General features: G+C 44.1%; 1 protein-coding gene across 1 annotated transcript in view; it reads left to right on the top strand.

Annotated features, from left to right (window-relative positions):
* The window catches only part of LOC144783900 (extracellular calcium-sensing receptor-like), a 174,724-nt gene that overhangs the window by 143,265 nt on the left and 10,102 nt on the right, over nt 1–21,357 (top strand). Inside the window, exon 7 of the mRNA XM_078662641.1 lies at nt 11,369–11,492. Coding sequence (XP_078518767.1) covers nt 11,369–11,492 — 124 coding nt within the window. The remainder of the gene's footprint in view (nt 1–11,368; nt 11,493–21,357) is intronic.

The raw sequence follows: 21,357 nt of genomic DNA, 5'->3' as shown, positions 1-21,357 counted from the left end.
AAAGGGCCATTTGTTTTGCATGTGACCAGCAGGTCCTTCAAGACGGCTTCAAAAGCAAACAATAAGAGCTATTTCACACACTAACTTGGTGCCTAAGAGGTCCGCCAGGCCAGCCTGCTAAATTACGATGTTCACTCTAGATGCGCCTTTCCTTCATCAGATAATAAAATAAAACTAGGAAAAGTAGGCCTGACGGAGCATTTTCGGACTTTATTTAGCCGATGCCTTTTTACAAATGCAGATGGGTACGGACTTATACACGGAAACCTATTTCCTTACAGCTCCTAAGAGAGTAGGCCTGCGTATCCCTGCTCGCACCATGTAAACAAATTACACGGCTTCTAGGAACTCATCACGCGACAGCACGCTTCGTATGCTGGGCACCAATGAAAGGCTGCAGGAAATTCCATTTGTTTTTATTCAGCAGTTCATCTCCCTCCTGCCATTTCTAAGCGCTGGAAACAGCAAGTGTAACTATCACCCAAACTCGAGTTACAAATGAACGGTTTTGCCATCTTCGGGTTTTGTGCAGCGCTTTGCTGCCCCTGCGGCGAGTCTCGGTATGCAAGTGCCTTATGAAGTAATTACAGCGGGCTTTGCTAACCAGCTCCTCCCGCCTTTCTACCCGAGGACGGTCACACACAAGCTCCGCTGCCCTGCAGGCTGCCGAAACAGCAAGCCGGGGAGAAGGAAAACAAACACGCCCAAAGAACGATAGGTTTTTCCATTGTCGCAAAAAAAAAAAAAAAAAGTCAGGTCCCGGGCCGGAGTCTCGGTATGCAAGTGCCTTATGAAGTAATTACAGCGGGCTTTGCTAACCAGCTCCTCCCGCCTTTCTACCCGAGGACGGTCACACACAAGCTCCGCTGCCCTGCAGTCCGCCGAAACAGCGAGCCGGGGAGAAGGAGAACAAACACGCCCAAAGAACGATAGGTTTTTCCATTGTCGGAAAAAAATAACAAGTCAGGTCCCGGGCCGCGCTGTGATTGGCTGACGTCACGGGGGTGTCCCGGCCGGCAGCCAATCACAGCGCGGCCCTGGAATGACGTCACGGGGGTGTCCCGGGCCGGCAGCCAATCGCAGCGCGGCCCGGGACAAAGGGGCGGGGCTTAAAAAAAGCACCAGAAACGCCCCCGAATCGCGTTTTCGAGAGAAAACGCGATTGACAGCCTCTGCCTCCCAATGGCTAGCCTCCATTTATGGAGCTAGCCAATGATAGGCAGAGGCGGGTCATCACCCCAGATAGAAATCAAGAGGTTTTGCTAGCGCATGCGTACTTCGTACGCATCGCTAAGGCAAAACCTAAAAAGGACAAGAAGCGGAGGCAGATCATTCCCCTACAATGTAGCCAGACTCTGGAACACAAGGCCCATTTTTGTTCGGGCTGAATCCCATCATTTTCCCTTCCGGAAACTTCTCAAGACCTGGCTATTCCAACAAACAGTTGCATAAACCTTGCCTCAACTTCTGTCTAGTCGCTAGCGATGGGATGCCTTCGGGAAGCTATGTGCTTTACAAAAATTAATAATAATAATTATTATTATTATCCCATGAGCTCTACACTTTTCTCATTTTATACTCCTCTGGGATTTTGACATCCATTTTGATTGTGGAGCAGCAGGTGCCACCCAATAATTTCATGACTCGTTGAGTCTTGCCCAACTCCAACAATGGGTTAGCTCTCACACCCATCAGGGCCGTCACCTTCTTGGTCCTATGTGTTCTAACTTCCCTATCTCAGTTAAGGATGCTCTTCCTGTGCTTTGGTCTGATCCCTTTTTGATCTATTTTTCATGGCAAACCCACAGTAAATACACATCTGATCCTTCCTGTTGGAGGCATCAAGAGAAAACCCCTGGAAAAATTGAACTTTCAGCTTTCAGTCTTCCTGTAGCTGAGTCATGCTAGGCTGTCTCCAATGATATGAATGTAACCCTTGACAGTTTTACCAACTGGATCTCCCAGGAGGTAGAGAAATTGTCCCACAATACCTGTCGTAGGCACACCAGGGAATCCCCTTCTAAACATTGCTTCTCACCCACTGTTAACACCCAGAAACAATTGTGTAAAAAACTTGAACGGTAGTGGAGACAGGAGTACTGTCCGATTGCTAAGACGGCCCTTACAAAGGCTCAAAATGTCTATTATGCATTGATCACTCAAGCTAAAAGCCTTCACTGTGCAGAGCGCATTGCCCTTTCCAGGAACAATGCTAAAGGAATCTTTAACATCATTCAAACTTTCCTCTCTTCCCAGAGCAGAGGCTATTACTCATTCCACCTCGTCTGCCTGGTGCAAAGAACTCTCTATATTTTTCATTGACAATATCTGTGTTTTCCAAGGTAATTTCGATGTTGGCAATAGGACCTCAGCTGTGAACTTGTCCCCTAATGGGCTGTCTCTGGCTTCACCATCCACTTCGGTCGCCTTTGCAGCCATTGCTCAGCCAGACTCCCTGGCGGTCCTCACTTCCCTTAAATCTGGCTCACCAGCAGACCCCTGTCCGGCTAGACTGCTGTCTTTGGCCGCAGAGACGATCAATCCAGTATTCAATCAGCCGATCAATCTCTCTCTTACCACAGCTACGGTGCCTGCTACGTGGAAACAGGCCAAAATTGTCCCATTGCTGGAAAAAACCCACTCTTGACCCCTCCATCCCCTCCACCCTATCTCCCTCCTTCCTGCCGTGGCAAAAGTATGTGAAAAACTGGTTAACAGCCAGGCAACTGTCAGGGTATGTTGAACGGCATGGCCGGCTTCACCCGGCACAATCTGGATTTAGAGCCACTTAAAGCACTAAGATGGCTCTGGTAAAAGTTACTGAATCCATCCGGGAAACTTTGGACTCAGGTGGTCGCCAACCCTGATTTTGTTAGTCCTATCAGTGGTGTTCGAAACTGTGCCACACACGCTGCTCCTAGACCGTCTCCTAGAAATTGGAGTTTCAAGGTGTGCTTGGAGATAGCTGAAATCCTTTCTTGAGGGCTGAACATAACAAGTTTGGATCCCCCCTGTTTCTTCCTCTCCCCGGACTGTGACCACGGGAGTGCCACAGGGGTCTACTTTGAGCCCTCTTCTCTTTAACATCTATGTCACTCTCCTTATACAGTTGGCTGAGGAGCTTGATGCCAAGGTCACTGCTTATTCTGATGATAACCAGCTCCTCTTCACATGGAAGAAAAATGACCATGCCGCCTCCCTAGCAAAATCTTATCTTTTAGCGGTCTTTAAATGGCTGTCTGCTTGAAATACAATGAGGAAAAAACTGAGATCCTTCTTTTCGGGAATTTGCCTCCTCAGGTTCGGAAATCATTCTGGCCACGCGATTCGCCTTTGCCAACCACTGAAGGCCATCCCACGAAAAATTTGGGATTCTAGTTTGGTGAGAAGTTGAACTTCTTTACTCAGAAGTTAACTGGTCAATGCTGTGGCACTTTGAAATCATTAAAGAAATGTCTCCCTTTTCTCCCCAGGTCAGATAGGGAAACTGTTACCCGTATGCTGGTATACTCGCGCCTTGATTATGCCAATGCCTTTTATGTAAGTTTGTCCAGCTACCATCGGAACAAGCTGCAGGCCGTTCAGAATGCCGCGGCCAGAACTCTTCTTAATATCCCCATAAAGGGCAGCGTGAGACAACACTTGCGTGATCTGCACTGGCTGCCTATGCTGAAGAGGGTTAAGTTCAAATCCCTGGCCCTGGCACATTCAGCTCACTAAGGACACAGCCTTGCTTACCTGATAAGGAGATTCAGGTTCTACATTCCTACCAGGCAGCTGCGCTCTGCTTCGCAACTTCTCAACTATGTCCGACTATGGGAGGGAGCTCTCTTGCTTTCAGGGCAGCTTCGTCCTGGAACCTTCTCCCTCCGGATCTCCACAGCATTTAGAATTCCAAGCTTTGTAGGGAAAGTCTCAAGACCTTTCTCTTCATCTAGTTGTTCCCTCTTGCCTTTCCTTCCTCCAGGCTCGTGCTGGGACACTCTTCAAGTAGCTGCATGCTTTACAAATCCCAAATACATACATTTGTCTCAAATGCATTAGTTACACCTTTCTATAGAGCAACATAATGTTGCAACAGACCATTAGCTGCTTTAGTGAACTTATCTATGTTGCCATTTTGCAGATACTGACGAGGCAGTTAGCCTCCAGGTGAGTACCTGTGCTATTTGTCCTAATTTCTTCTATTGAATGTTCACAGAGGCTCTGTCTGTGGTCTTCAGATGCGGTGGACAGTTCACACAAGCTGGCACTAGGTATCAACCTGTTGGAGACAGAGCACTGGGGACGAGGCCAACTTCATTGCAATGTCATTCTCTGGAAACTCTTGAACTCTCTTCCCATCGAACTCAGGCAGGTCTCTGGCCTTCTCGCATTTAGAAGGCACTTGAAAACTTGACTTTTCCCAAATCCCTAGCTTGTTTCAGCTGCCCCCCTCATTTTTCAATACGCGCCAGGATGCCTCTCTGAGGTGATAGTGCACTTTAGAAGTGAAATAAATAAAACATTATGTCTCAGGCACTGCCAGAAGGAGGAATGACTTGTTATCTGTGGCAGGGCTTTCCTAATAATACCTACATCTTATACATGCTCCAGGCTTTATTGTATGCTGACATGAGCACACTTATTTCTTACAGTATAGATGTGAAAGTTTGAGGCCAATAAAGCTACCTATCTGTTTGAATAGTAATACTAACAAATGTGTGCTTCATCACCAGATGTTATGCAGATTTACATTTTGGCACAAGTTACAATAAAAAGCAAAGAAAACTGGAATTTTTCACTCTCTGAAAGCTGAAGAGGTGCGTCTAGTGATACAGGCACAAGACCATCCTGCCTTGTATAGATCTGAGTGAAGAAAGCAGAAATTGTTGCATTTGACTTCCTTACACACAGTGGTCCAAAGCAGCAACATGTCAGCCACGCTGGAGTGCCTATTCCCTCTCCCTTGGAAATCATTGATGATGAAGGTATCAATGATTTTAGAGCATGGGAGGAAATGACACATGTAGGCCGGTTGCTGAAGGAACATGCTGAGACATTGATTTCTGACTGCAGACTCAGTGACAGCATAACATATACATTGATATTGACATCACAATCCATAGCAAAGAGAACTTTGTAATCTGTAGCATGCTTAGGTATATTAGTAGGCTTTACACTAGTAGTGTAGAGTTATCTGACAGGGCATTTTTAGGATCTGATCTAATTAATTTATGACAGTTGAGTTTTTTTTCGTTGTTTTGTGATCGTACCTTGTAATACACTCATGAATCAAAATTCAAACAGAATCTGTTTAAGTACCAAGGTGCACTGTTCATGAGCCCTATAAGGTGCTGCAATAAGTTAATTCAAATGATATCTTTCAACCTAGTCATACCACAATTTAAATGCATATGACAACGTGATCCATAAATTTCCATCATTTATGTTGCCATCAAAACGTCAATCACAGAAAATGGTCAATCAAAAAAATGGTCAATCACAAACCAAACTTTCATCTAATATATACAGTTTTTCAATAAAGTTTTCTAACATAAGAGCAAGAACATGCGCAAGAGCATAAAAAGCACAAGAGATTGTCGATCTTGTTATGCACTTCTTTGTATTTGAAAATCTTTAAACTGTATATATTAGATGAAAGTTTGGTTTGTGATTGACCATTTTTTGATTGACCATTTTCTGTGATTGACGTTTTGATGGCAACATAAATGATGACATTTATGGATCACGTTGTCATATGTAATGTAATGTAAAATTGTATTTATATCGCGCAGCAATCGCTCCAATGGAGCATCTAGGCATATGCATTTAAATTGTGGTATGACTAGGTTGAAAGATATCATTTGAATTAACTTATTGCAGCACCTTACAGGGCTCATGAACAGTGCACCTTGGTACTTAAACAGATTCTGTTTGAATTTTGATTAATATACTTACCTGACAGGGGCTAGTCAGGGATCTCCAGGGTTGCACCAGTTGTTTGAAATTAGTACTTTCAAATAAAGATATTTTTAAATGGACATAAAGAATAGCCTTGAAAAATAGGTGTGCAGGTTATCTCTCCTTTTTTTGATTTAAATACACTCATGAAACCATATTGGATCCAGCCAGGCTCGTTTGTACAACCTCTAGCTCAACCCTGAGTAGCAGTGGCTTTGAGCAGCAGCAGAAAGGCTTAAACAAACAAGCCCGGGTAAAACATTTAGAAGCACTAAAACCAATTTATAAAAATAGATTCTATTGTTTTGACTTTTTAAACACCAAGATGAGTAAAATCCACTGGAGGGGTCCGGAGGCATAGATTTTTAAGTAAAGTCTAACAGGCATTAGTAACAGTAAAGTTTGGGAACTTTTGAAAAGTTTGAAAGATTTGTGTTTGGCTACACCTGACTGGACTGCGTGACCAATTCTGACAGGGTGGGCCAATAATGAGTATATGGACAGTTACCTGGTCGCCAAATCAGTCACAAGTCCAGTTCTAAAGTTTACATCAAGACCGCCATAGACTTCAATTGAGTGGTCCTACTGCTGGGTATGCAGAATCCTGAGGATCTAGAAAGATACTCTATGTGCTGTGCAGTCGATGGGGGCCTCCCTGCAGTTATTTCCTCTGTCCACAGATAAGGTGGGGTGACTTTGGCTACAGGGGTCAGAATCCCTTGAAATCCCCATCGAGCTAGTTGAGAGCCAACATCGGCTAGGCCACCGATATCTGGTCACAGCGGGTCCAGTGATAGCCTTTGGTGAGGGCTTATATCTGTCTTTGGCAACCAAATCACACTCTTACAACTCTCCCAAGTCCACAGACACAGGTGCAACCTATGAGTCCAGAGTAGAGGCCTTCTTGGCTGCACGTCAGCTGTCAGTGTCAATTGATTGCAAGTGGTTATTGACTGGCCAGGATGGGCCACTTCTGCTTTTGTAGCTCTGGTGCTGGAACAGAGGCTCAGCCTATTGGCCCTTGCAATTGGGGACTAAGGCGCAACTTTTCCTTGAGCCAGGCACCACAGTACTCTCTTTGCTAGCCATAGGAGCAGCATGTGCATTCCAGAGGTTGGCGCAGCCTCTCATGTCCGGTCCATAGGTCAGCAAAGCAATTCTTCTTCAGTCCTCTCTCCCCTCTATTTGTTATCTGAGGTTCAGGGAGCCATGGGTGCCACGTGTATGCCCCTAAAGGGCCCTGGAGGATGATGCAGTCACTAGGCAATGTGCTACCAGGATCCCTCCTACCCTAATGACAATTTGCAGCTATGTGTGATAGAGTGCACTATCTGGCAGAGTGCACTATTCTGCTCATGTTCAAGATGTCTGAACCCTTCATTGGATGTTAGGCGCGTGGTCACACCCATGGACAAAATGGTTTGGCAACTGGTTTCCCCTCGCTGGTGACTAAATGGGAGACCGTCCTCACTGGTTTGAATGACCATTTCCCCATTTCTGTAATTCTTAACCTTAAGTTTGGTCAAAAACACCTCCCTAAATATGACCTGAATCCCATTCTCTCCCAAAATAACGGGTTTTGTATTTAATGGGAGAAGGTCACACCGGCGAACTTCCTAAAAAATCTGGTTACTAATACCCAAGAGGAAATTAACATCTGTTTGACATCTGAAGAGGATCCCCATCTTATTCTTGGATCCTTTATTAAAAGTTGCTCCTCCATAAAACAGCTCCTGGTTAGAACCCCACGCAATACAGCTAAGGCCTCCCCTGGTTGATTTGATGCGAATTGCACCAGGGCACTTGCGGCACTCAAATCAGCCCTGCACTCCTCACCACAATCCAGATTAAACGTACAAATGGCAAGGCGTACATATCGCATTGCATTAACAGCCAGGAAGAAAGATTTAAAACTGCAAGCGTGGTCAGCTCTCCTCTCAGCCTCTGAGCTAAAGGATAATACTGCTTTCTGGAAGGCGGTAAACGCCCCTTTTTTTCAAGACTGCCAGGGCCCCAGGATAGATAATGCCATCTCATCACAGGAATGGGAGTCCCCTTAGAAGGATCTTCCTCTGTAACATCTATCAATGAGGACTCATGCACTTCCTTCCCACTGGATATACAGTTTCAGTTGGAAGAAGTGTATAAGGCTCTAGCAGAAAGTCCAGCAGCCAAGGCCCCAGGTCCTGACTGTGTTCCCATTGATGTTTTCAAAAACCTACCGGACCTCTGGGCGCCAATTCTTACTAGAGTCCTGAACTCTTCAAATAAAATCGGCTTCATTTCCACTTGGTCAGAGGCACTGGTGGTCCCGATTTACAAAAAGGGGGACAGGAATGATCCTGTTTGCTATCGCCCAATATCCCTCCTCGATGGCCTCATGAAGATAGCGGGCAGGATCATTCTTGCTCGAATCCAAGACTGGTTGGATGAAAAACAGATATTATCTAATCTACAATATGGGTTTAGGAGAGGAAGAGGGACAGTTGAGCAGGGCCTAAACCTATCCCTAATAACATCTAAATATATCCATTAAAAAAAAAAAAAATTTGTACATAACATTTGTAGACCTCAGTTCTGCATTCGATTGTGTAGATCATGACATATTGTGGCAAACCTTAAGGGACATCGGCCTGGATCATCGCATACTCACCTTTATTAGAGAACTGTATAAAGGGGCAGGTGCTCGTGTAAGACACAGTAGAATGGGGGAATGTTCAGACTTCTTCCGCATTCATAGAAGAGTAAGACAGGGGTGCATACTTGCAACACTGCTTTTTAACTTATATATAAACAACGAGGGATCTTCCCTTACTAATCAATACCACGATTACCCCACAGTAAAAGGGAATCCTATCCCCATACTCCTTTATGCCGATGATGCGGCTATTCTCTCGCAGACAAGGGTGGGCCTCCAAAAAGCAGTGCAAAAATTCTCACACTTTATGAAATCAAGGGGTTTATGCGTAAACGTTTCTAAGACGTTTACCATGTCATGTGGGCCAAACAAACGCAGAGCACCATGTTCGATTACATTGGACGACAGGCGGGTGGAGCTCGCGGACATTTTTTGCTACTTGGGGGTACATTTTGAAAGAAAGGGCTCATGGAAGCCTGCGGTAATCGCTAGGGCTTTAGCACTTACTAGAGCAACAGGCGCACTTCTAAATTTTGCCAAAAAGTTAAAGAGCAGGCCAGTCAGGGAGTTGCTACAAATAGTCAAGGCTAAGTGTGTCTCCACCGCAACCTATGGGGCAGGCATCTGGGGTTCTGAGTCAGCAGACTCTATCCAACGCATTGAGAATCGGTTTCTGCGATACCTACTGGCCGCCCCAAAGAGTACATCAACCTATGTGTTGCACGCTGAAGTGGCCCTACAACACGTTATGGACATTATAAAATCTGCCCCGGTTTTACTCTGGCACAATGTCTGGACTAATCCTTCCACGACTCTTAACAGAGACATAATAGAGGACTGCCTGGCACCAGATGGAGTCAATAACATTAAATGTCTTACCTATATTAAAAATTTCCTTCGTGAAATTGGGCACCCGGAATATTTTACCAACCCAGACACCATGGAGTCATTGTCAAGATCTGCTCTAAAAAAAAAATCCCTCCGAGAATATCTTGAATCCAAAAGATGGAAGGAACAAAGGGCAAAGAAAACTGTCATGAATCACGACATGGTAACATTACATCAGGGCATCCAGCGGTATCTTTTGCTAGAGCAACCTTTTTATCATCGTATGCTTCTCACTCTGTTCCGGCTGGAAACGTTCTACAGGCTTGTAACCTTACCGCAGTGCAATGACTGGTCGAGGGAAAAAAAGAATTTGTCCTTGCAATGATGTGTCTACTCAATCGAACATTCATTGTATCCTCTTTTGCTCCTTTTATACTCATCCAAGGAGGAAATTGTTGAAACCCCTTTTTGTTTAATGGGGCTTAAGATCATCCAGAGAGGCTTATAATAAGTTAAGAACTTTAGGCGATGAGTACACCATTAGTACGGTAACTTCCCTCCTGAGAGCAATTCTGAGGTTTAGAAAGACTATTTAACTTGAATATCCTTGGAATGTCTAAATGTTTGTCTAGAAAGATTCACAAACCTTTTTAAAAAATGAATTCTTATCAAATTTTAGCTTGAAATGTTTCACTTGTATAGTACAAATAGTGACCACGTTATGAATATAATCGCTGTTTGTTTTTTAATATGATTTTATCCTGTAGGCTTTTATGAATTTGTTCATTCAATTCGAATAAAGCTTGTTGAAATGGGTATGATCACCATTTTGTCACCAAGGGCAGCTTTCCCAATAAAGCTCGCCTTTGGGCTTCCTGCATGGGGGAGGTAACAAGCCTCTATTGTTTCTAGGCCTGGAAGTCATGCACAATACTCCCCAGGATGGTAGAAGGCTGTCTGGTGGCCAGGAAATGCAACAGGCCACAGGATTACCTGGATAACAGAGTGGCAACTTTCTAAATATTGCTTATACTTACATTTGACATTACGTTTGACTGAGATGTGAGCCTGTAACTCTGTATTAGCCAATGGGGTTACTAACCTTTCCACAGTAAAAACTATAATTTGGAAGTATCTACTAAAGACGTCCCACTTAATATTACACAGCTCCCTGCCTTAGGGCTCAAGAGGCCTTGCTTTGGGGAGACGTCTATATATGGTTACAGGAAGTAGGGGCTTTGTCATTGGCTTAAATGGCAAAGTTGAACAAGCAGTTGCAAAACTACTGTTCCAGGCTGTGATGGCAGGCTGGGAGCCATTCGCATATTGTTGCGTGCAGGGTGGCACAATCAGTGCTGCAGCTCTAGGTGGACATTCTAACTTACATACCTTGGATACACTTAGTACCGTACACTATGGATTTATAAGTAAGTCAGCTACTGCCAACTGGTGGTAGACAATTCAATATACATTTTGTAATGGGTAAGAACACTGGCACTGAGGTCTGGTTAGCAGGCCTCAATGCACTCTCAGGAAAAAACACAAGCATTAGTCCCTAATTTTGGGGATGATTATGCAAAAATGGGCATTTCCTTACAGAGATCTACTGGGAATACCTCCTTAAAATACAACCCCTGAGGGTACTATGTTAAAATATGATACACATATCCTCCCCTCTGAGACTTGTCTATCCCCCTGAGCTACAACGTCTTGGATAAGGATGAAATTTCGAGCAAACTGCTTTGGAATCACTTAATCACTGCCCCAGTTCAGTTCTCTCTCAGTGATTCAAATGGAAATCACTAAAATATTCAATGGTCTATGGATTTCTGCAACCAAATGATTTGCTGGTTTAATGGACTCTAGTTTGTTTCAATTTCGACCAATTGATTTCAAGGCCAAGAAAGACATGGTAATTCCAGTGATTTTATAATGCTTTAACATGTGTCATTGTCCTAGGTACCTCTCTCAGTCTGCAGTGAAAGTTGTTCTACAGGTTACAGGAAATCCACCATCACAGGACGCCCCAAGTGCTGTTTCACCTGTTTGCTCTGCCCTGATGGCAGCATTGCCAACCAAACAGGTAGGTTCAGTTGAAAACAACTATGTCTTGCAATGTCAGTTAATTATAGCTGGGCAGATGCCTATTTTAAATTGAAAAAAGGGATGTATTTTAAACAATTTCTATTCAGCAAATAAAACAAAGAGAATAATATGAAGGCCCCTGTATGGGATAGATAAAAAATAATGAATTATACACTTATGAAGCATGCTGTCACTCACAATGAAGCATCCTGACACTGGAGTTTTAAATCTGATAAGGATAACCCAGATGAAAGGGAAAGAGAAAGAGAGAAAGTGAGGTTGACTAGATAAGGGAGTAAAAGAGTACCTCTGGGCCAGGAAAAGCCAAGAACTAGAAGCAGTGAGATGGGGTGAAGATTAGACAGTGTGTCATGATATGCAAGAGATTTTTTTGGAGGGGTTTCACCACTGCCACATTCTAATCTGAGGGGATGCCAGCCGTTGATCGTGAGGTATTGAGAATGTTATTGATAAACGGGTTTACTGTCAAAGACCTTGTGAAGAAAGTCAGTGGGTCACGGGTCGTTGGGAGAACCAAATGTACATATAAAACATCATCGGGTCAAGAAACTGTGAATGATACAACTTGATAATAATGAATGCTTACCATGCTATCCCTTTAAACCTTTCTGGTAGACTGGAAAAAAAAACGGAATGACAAAAAGGACCTACAAAAAGTATATTGGTAACAGACGAACACGCACTCAGATAATGCCATACATGTGAAAAAAATGGCGCATCATGTAGAGAAAGTTCATACATAGGTGGAAGAGCAACGATAAATACAATTTTGTATGGCAATATCACAAATCGTCCAGCACATTATTTAACTACAGCACTACTAACAAAAAAAAACAGAGATCCCAGAATGTTCTATTCTGCAGGAGAAACTGTGATCAACTTCCTAAAAAAGGAGTTCCTGGACTTAAAATATTTCAGACTATGCAAAGACTTCTGTTCCTCAACTTTACACGTTTACCATTCCTACCACGTTCTTGCCATTCTTAACTCACATCATTCCAAGTGGAGAACAAGCATTGGCGAAGCCAATTCTCTCTGCTATGTGAGAACTAGTGGCTTTGCCAATGTCTTTTAGCCATGTTGTGCAGTAGTTTGGCTGCTGTTCAGCATAGCTAAATGTTAGTGAAGACTAGCGTGGCATACAGTGTAGTGGAGTGGCAAAAAATACCTGTCACAATCTTCTGCTGCCCTGCTTCTCATTTAATGTATTCTAACCAGCGTGATTGTTGGGAAATATGAAGTTCACACCACCCCCAATCCTTTTGACCAAGCTACATCCCCTGATTGCATCACTTAACTAAACAGTGCTGTAATTGGAGTTGTCAAATTACCTCTGGGCAGGATGGGGACTAGAGTAGAGTCTTGGGAGCTCCCCCCTGTAAAAAAAAATCAGTAATCACGGGGGGGGGGGGGTCTGCACACATGCAAGTAGGAAAAGTAAAAATGCGTCTAAGTATAGTATTTTGTACTGGAAGGGTAACCTTTCAGTGCAAAACATATTGTAAACTCAGACCCGCATCCTAGCACTATGGTGCCAAGGTGTGTGCCTGGCGCATGGCAGCTGAGACCAGCGCTAGAGTGGAGGAGAGAACCATATCTCTGTAGATATGGCAGTCTTCTTCTCCCGACCATTGCTGCTACATTGTGTTTCTTGGAAATCTGGGCCAAAGAGGTAGATGGTCTGGAATAAGAGGCATGATTTTGTGTAGATATTGGCCAGTGGCAATGGCTTCATCCTGAAATATGAAATCAAAGTCATGGGGGCTCCCCCTTAAAAAAAATCAGCAATCACCCTAGGGGGGCAAAAACTAGCATCAAGAGTGTATTAGTGTTGTTTAAATGTCCACAAATCAAAATGAGTCATATAATCTACTAACTGAGGCTTTCCTGACATCACAGACCTAATCAGAGAATCCATCTCAAATGGTATTGGTCAACATCTACTAAATCAAGCAACCATTGTACCACTTTTGAAGAAACTAATAGTCTAGTATATATTGCCAATGTGAGACCCTATAAGTCCCTAGTATACAAAAAGTCAAGGGGGAAGTAAACTACCTATAGGTCCCTATTATATAATAGGGCATAGTGGTTTAGAGGCTCAGTAGATTTCCTTCACTGGAGTGTGCACTGCTGTGTTGCTTGCTGACATTTTTAAAGGCAGCCCTACTTTTCAGACTGTCTTTAAATGTATGTTACATGCAAATTCGACTTTGGAATTAAAGGTACTTCGAAAGTGGTAATCTTCTTTATTTTTAAATATGTCACCCCTAAGGTCTCTCCTAGGTGCCTCAGGAGTGGGGGTGCTAGGTAACTATAAGCAGGGACATTTTTTAAGATGTTTTATAGTCCCTGGTGTGGTAAAGCAGCCAATTGTGTTTTTCCCCACTTTAGATACTAGAGGCATATTTGAAAGCCCCTATCGCCACCACAAAGTCACTTTTAGTGACGTGGTGTTGGTGAGAGGGGCTTCCCCTTATTTACAAGGTAGACTTAAGTAACTTAACGTGGCGTAACGCTGACTTGTATATAAGGCAGCCTTTCAGGCTGTATTTAGCGTGAAAGGGCAGGGCAATGGATGTTGCGGTGGGTGTTCCACCGTGACACCCATTGATTTTGACACTGCCCCCTATTTACAAGAGCAGCGTAAATAGGAGGCAGTGCCAAAATTAAGACCAGGAAAACCTGATCTTAATCACGCGAAACAAGGAGAAAAGCTTTATTTTGCCTCGTTTTTGCTGTTTCCTTGTGTGCTGCCTTGCACAGCACACATAGAAACATCAAATTGCCATTGATTGTTTATATGCAGGAAGGTGTTCCTTTCTGCACTTAAACAATAAAAACAATTCCTATGTGTGCATTTAGCAGCAAGAATAGAAGTTTCGAAACCCCAGGAATTATTGTTTATGTGCAGGGAGGGAGATCTTCCTGCACATTAACAATCATTTCCTCCAATGCAGACACACTTGCACTTTGGGGCAAGGGTGCCTGCATTGGTGCTAGGCAGCTGAACAGCACTAGGGGAAACACAGGCGTGCATTGCATTCTTGTGAATAAGGCACATCCCGGCGTTTTCAGAATGGAGAAGCGTGGCGTTTGCAATGTTTGCTTAACACCACCCTTCTCCACTCTGTTGTTAATATGCCCTTTGGCTCCATAGGCTAACATTGGAATATTTTATTTAAGTATAAATATTGCTAGGAGGGGGCAATAATTTCAATCAAAGGCTTACAAGATTGATAATGATAAATGACAACTTGCTACTGTTGAATGAATAATGACTAATACGGACAATAAGTTACAGATCTTTCGTTTCTGTGAGCTAAAATCCAGTCTTATAGCAGCCCCTTCGAATTGGTCAGCCTTAGCAGAATTAGCCAAGCTTCTTTGATAACATGAAAAGTGGCCTGCATAGAGTAGATGTTTTCTGATGGGGGGAGCTCTTCAACTGCAAGAACACAACTCAGAAAAGTGGCTGGGTAAATTAAACTGGGCTTCAGAGAGAGCAGGACAGTAAAGAATTCTAGCCAGGTCTACCCCTACTTCCTGCAGCCCCGGACAGATGGCAGGTCCAGGACTTGAATTTACAGAAGGTCTGGGGGGGGGAGTGGAAATAGAAATTAGCCACACCAATAGGTTGGTTTAGCCAGGTCTTACTCTCCTAGAGAGGAATTCTCCATCTTGAATTTTAAAGTGCACTGCTTTGTGGGGCAAGACTGTGCCACACTTTGTAGGATGCTGTTATGCTTTTGGGAGGCAACATGCACCTCATTCGACAGGGGTGCCACCTGATTGTCTCCTGAGATCATTGAATAAATATGCGAGAGCTGCATAGCAATTCCGTTTTGCTGCCTGAAATTACAAGATTAAGGACTGCCCTGCTGGAACTCTGGTTTGCATTCCCAAAGGGTTGCGATCGGAATTGCATTCTGAAAGACTGCTCCTGTTGCACACTTGGAACTACAGCCCTGAGTAATTGCTTCTAAAAGGATTAACGACTGGACTTCCTGAATGCAACAGGTTAACAAAGCTTCCCTGCACATTTCCCACAAGAAGTCCCCAGCCTAGAGTGCGTTCAGTAGACTTTTAAGGATTTGCCAGGTGGATTGTGGAAATTATAGTTCCAAACTTCCAAGGACCATCTCAGAGCTTCTAGTCCCTTGGATTTGTGTTTAAGACACTTTAAACCACTCAAGAGGAGCTTCAGGAAGATGTTTCAGAAGTTTAGTGCAACTTTTGGAAAAAGCTCCACACGTTGACCGGCATGATATTAAGAGTCAAGGTCTAACTCCAACAGCGACCAGGTCAGAATTTCAGGTTCATCCCACTGAAAGCTCCGGAGCTCCAGGCTTCCAGGATTTGAACCGGGTCTTGCAAAGAAGCAACCCGATGATGTCACAGCCTGCATCGAGAGAAAATCCTCCAGAAACGTTTCTAAGTCCGAAAGTAAAACTTTGACCGGGGCCTCCTGCTTAGTGTACCTGACCAGGGCTCAATCGCAGTTAGCCTCAAACTTTGGCTTTGTGCTGGTCAAGTTGGCACTATCTGTTTTTGAGCACTAGAAAGTGGGTAATCATTACAAATGTGCATCTCTGGTTCTCTATATTGGATTGTTGTCATTTTGGTGTCATCTTAAAGGTAAAAATATTTTCTACTTTTATAAATTAATGTGGATTGTCATTGGGTGCAGTGTTTTACATATTTATTGTATTAGTGTTTTTTAATGCTTTACATACCGGTCTCCTGAGTTAAGCCTGCCTGCTCGCAGCGTGCTACCAAGGGTTAAACTAAGGGCTAGTGTATTAAGAGCTTGTCTGGACAGTATATTGCGCTGGTGGCCTTATTGCTAATGGTAGGCGCATACCTACCCCTAATATTTATCCACATTCCCACACTGACTTTTTACCAATCCCGAGTAATATTATGGAGAGATCTCCAATTGGAAGGGCATTTGGAAAACAATCACGTACTCCAAGACCAAAAGCTGGGTTACAGAATGAGTTATAGAATTGAAACAACTCTGACGCACTTCAGAGCAGAATGTCATACCAAATGGCTGACTGCAAGCAAGCCACTTCACACTCCTTGATGTCTGAGTGACTTAAACAAACTTAGAGCACTTTATGTTTTTCAAAACGCAAAAGGCGCAGGAAGGAGTAGGCGATACAATCTAAAAATGGACCGATTCATTCTTGACTTCATAAAACCTGAGGAATGGGTTATGTCTCTAGTATTTTCCAGTTGTAAGGTACAACAGGACTCCTCCCTGCCCCTGCCATTCCACCTTGACATGCTTCCAATGCCAAGAGCAAAGTGACAACATCAACATGCCTAAATCATCTATACTACTATTATAAAGAGAGAACTTTGAACCTTTGAGGCGGGTAAACTCAGGAACCACAGCACTAATCCAAACACCCGATACATCGTTGTAATTGTCAGGGTCTGCAGATGGACATAGGCTATATAAAAAAATAAAATATACGTTCTTTAAAATATTTACGATTTAAAAAAAAGTAGTCCCTTGGAAGTAGCGCCGGCCGCAGATTGCTCTGAAAGCTGTCAAGGAGCGAGCAGTGAAATGGATGCAAATAAACGTGCTGATCTGAACTTCGTGTGGCTTTGCTTTAATTTGGGGCTTCCTGTTTAGACTATATGGATATCGGCTGTTTGCCCAGTCGGGAAGCGAGGCCCACCTTACGAAGGGTTCGTGCAGGCTCTGAGAAGGGGCTTGCAAAGACGGAACGAAGACAAGAGCAGCTCCAATGCAGGTGGTGCTGCCTTGAGCACAAATTCACTGCTGCAAAGCGCAATCTGAGGGCTTACAGCACTTTACTTTACTCCACTTGGTGAATACTTGGTTCAAATTGCAAGGACTGTTGAGTGGCCCCACTGTGGGAAGAGGGCCAGCGTACTACAAGACACAGAAGGCTTTGCGATTTAGCCACGCCCACTGTGGCAGGTGCCAGTGAATATATGAGCAGACGCGGCCAAAAACTGCTCTTCCAGCCCTTCGTGAACAATGCCTCTGAAGAAAGGATTATTTCCTGAAACGCGTCAGGCTGTACATGTTCAAAGATTGCTCTGAAAGCTGTCAAGGAGCGAGAAGTGAAATGGATGCAAATAAACGTGCTGATCTGAACTTCGTGTGGCTTTGCTTTAATTTGGGGCTTCCTGTTTAGACTTTATGGATATCGGCTGTTTGCCCGGTCGCGAAGCGAGGCCCACCTTACAAAAGGTTCGTGCAGGCTCTGAGAAGGGGCTTGCAAAGACGGAACGAAGACAAGAGCAGCTCCAATGCAGGTGGTGCTGCCTTGAGCACGAATTCACTGCTGCAAAGTGCAATCTGAGGGCTTACAGCGCTTTACTTTACTCCACTTGGTGAATACTTGGTTCAAATTGCAAGGACTGTTGAGTGGCCCCACTGTGGGAAAAGGGTCAGCGTACTACAAGGCACAGAAGGCTTTGCGATTTAGCCACGCCCACTGTGGCAGGTGCCAGTGATTATATGAGTAGACGCGACTAAAAACTGCTCTTCCAGCCCTTCGTGAACAATGCCTCTGAAGAAAGGATTATTTCCTGAAACGCGTCAGGCTTTACATTTTCAAAGATTGCTCTGAAAGCTGTCAAGGAGCGAGCAGTGAAATGGATGCAAATAAACGTGCTGATCTGAACTTCGTGTGGCTTTGCTTTAATTTGGGGCTTCCTGTTTATATATATATATATCTACATATATATATATATATATATATATATATATATATATATATATATATATATATATATATATATATAGCAAACATTATCTCCTCTTCGTTTCAAAAAAGAAAGGCACTGCACACTGGACTTTCAGGTAAGCAGAGGTTTTAATCTTCGTACAACACTGTGGCTGAGCAATCCTTTAAGTTCTTCCTGACGCGTTTCAGCCGTCTCAGCAGCCTTGTTCACAGGTAAATGGATTGTGGCGTGCTCTGCTCACTAGCACGCTTTTAAAGACTGCCTGTGTGCCGAGTAGTCCTGGAATACAACAATCCCCAAAATGCATTGCACCACCTTTCAATCCCCATTCCTCGTAAGTGCAATTCGTTATCCACCTTATAAGTTCAATTCAGGGACATCGCACATGAGGAAACCTGGGCATGGTTTTGCAGTGCATATTTTCAAATGTTAGTGTCCAAGCCACACCTTCAAGTTTTAAAAGAAACCTTCGTGCACCTTCCAGTCCTAAGTGAAAGATGTACACCTTTCACTCCCCTGCCATGCTGTCGCTTATTTAAAAAGGCTGAAATCTTCATACCCGTATTCTAAAGCATCAAGCAGGCGGCGGGCTCCTTGTTAGACACTCGGTCTGAAAATCATCAACAAGTTTCCCGCTAAGGAGCCTCTCTCCAACAGGGCAGGCAGTGCAGGGTAGCGGAACACCCCTTTTAAACAGCAAACATTATCTCCTCTTCGTTTCAAAAAAGAAAGGCACTGCACACTGGACTTTCAGGTAAGCAGAGGTTTTAATCTTCGTACAACACTGTGGCTGAGCAATCCTTTAAGTTCTTCCTGACGCGTTTCAGCCGTCTCAGCAGCCTTGTTCACAGGTAAATGGATTGTGGCGTGCTCTGCTCACTAGCACGCTTTTAAAGACTGCCCGTGTGCCGAGTAGTCCTGGAATACAACAATCCCCAAAATGCATTGCACCACCTTTCAATCCCCATTCCTCGTAAGTGCAATTCGTTATCCACCTTATAAGTTCAATTCAGGGACATCGCACATGAGGAAACCTGGGCATGGTTTTGCAGTGCATATTTTCAAATGTTAGTGTCCAAGCCACACCTTCAAGTTTTAAAAGAAACCTTCGTGCACCTTCCAGTCCTAAGTGAAAGATGTACACCTTTCACTCCCCTGCCATGCTGTCGCTTATTTAAAAAGGCTGAAATCTTCATACCCGTATTCTAAAGCATCAAGCAGGCGGCGGGCTCCTTGTTAGACACTCGGTCTGAAAATCATCAACAAGTTTCCCGCTAAGGAGCCTCTCTCCAACAGGGCAGGCAGTGCAGGGTAGCGGAACACCCCTTTTAAACAGCAAACATTATCTCCTCTTCGTTTCAAAAAAGAAAGGCACTGCACACTGGACTTTCAGGTAAGCAGAGGTTTTAATCTTCGTACAACACTGTGGCTGAGCAATCCTTTAAGTTCTTCCTGACGCGTTTCAGCCGTCTCAGCAGCCTTGTTCACAGGTAAATGGATTGTGGCGTGCTCTGCTCACTAGCACGCTTTTAAAGACTGCCCGTGTGCCGAGTAGTCCTGGAATACAACAATCCCCAAAATGCATTGCACCACCTTTCAATCCCCATTCCTCGTAAGTGCAATTCGTTATCCACCTTATAAGTTCAATTCAGGGACATCGCACATGAGGAAACCTGGGCATGGTTTTGCAGTGCATATTTTCAAATGTTAGTGTCCAAGCCACACCTTCAAGTTTTAAAAGAAACCTTCGTGCACCTTCCAGTCCTAAGTGAAAGATGTACACCTTTCACTCCCCTGCCATGCTGTCGCTTATTTAAAAAGGCTGAAATCTTCATACCCGTATTCTAAAGCATCAAGCAGGCGGCGGGCTCCTTGTTAGACACTCGGTCTGAAAATCATCAACAAGTTTCCCGCTAAGGAGCCTCTCTCCAACAGGGCAGGCAGTGCAGGGTAGCGGAACACCCCTTTTAAACAGCAAACATTATCTCCTCTTCGTTTCAAAAAAGAAAGGCACTGCACACTGGACTTTCAGGTAAGCAGAGGTTTTAATCTTCGTACAACACTGTGGCTGAGCAATCCTTTAAGTTCTTCCTGACGCGTTTCAGCCGTCTCAGCAGCCTTGTTCACAGGTAAATGGATTGTGGCGTGCTCTGCTCACTAGCACGCTTTTAAAGACTGCCCGTGTGCCGAGTAGTCCTGGAATACAACAATCCCCAAAATGCATTGCACCACCTTTCAATCCCCATTCCTCGTAAGTGCAATTCGTTATCCACCTTATAAGTTCAATTCAGGGACATCGCACATGAGGAAACCTGGGCATGGTTTTGCAGTGCATATTTTCAAATGTTAGTGTCCAAGCCACACCTTCAAGTTTTAAAAGAAACCTTCGTGCACCTTCCAGTCCTAAGTGAAAGATGTACACCTTTCACTCCCCTGCCATGCTGTCGCTTATTTAAAAAGGCTGAAATCTTCATACCCGTATTCTAAAGCATCAAGCAGGCGGCGGGCTCCTTGTTAGACACTCGGTCTGAAAATCATCAACAAGTTTCCCGCTAAGGAGCCTCTCTCCAACAGGGCAGGCAGTGCAGGGTAGCGGAACACCCCTTTTAAACAGCAAACATTATCTCCTCTTCGTTTCAAAAAAGAAAGGCACTGCACACTGGACTTTCAGGTAAGCAGAGGTTTTAATCTTCGTACAACACTGTGGCTGAGCAATCCTTTAAGTTCTTCCTGACGCGTTTCAGCCGTCTCAGCAGCCTTGTTCACAGGTAAATGGATTGTGGCGTGCTCTGCTCACTAGCACGCTTTTAAAGACTGCCCGTGTGCCGAGTAGTCCTGGAATACAACAATCCCCAAAATGCATTGCACCACCTTTCAATCCCCATTCCTCGTAAGTGCAATTCGTTATCCACCTTATAAGTTCAATTCAGGGACATCGCACATGAGGAAACCTGGGCATGGTTTTGCAGTGCATATTTTCAAATGTTAGTGTCCAAGCCACACCTTCAAGTTTTAAAAGAAACCTTCGTGCACCTTCCAGTCCTAAGTGAAAGATGTACACCTTTCACTCCCCTGCCATGCTGTCGCTTATTTAAAAAGGCTGA

Source organism: Lissotriton helveticus, chromosome 10, assembly GCF_964261635.1.
Source record: "Lissotriton helveticus chromosome 10, aLisHel1.1, whole genome shotgun sequence".
NCBI lineage: Eukaryota > Metazoa > Chordata > Amphibia > Caudata > Salamandridae > Lissotriton > Lissotriton helveticus.
This window is presented reverse-complemented; position numbering and strand designations above follow the sequence as displayed.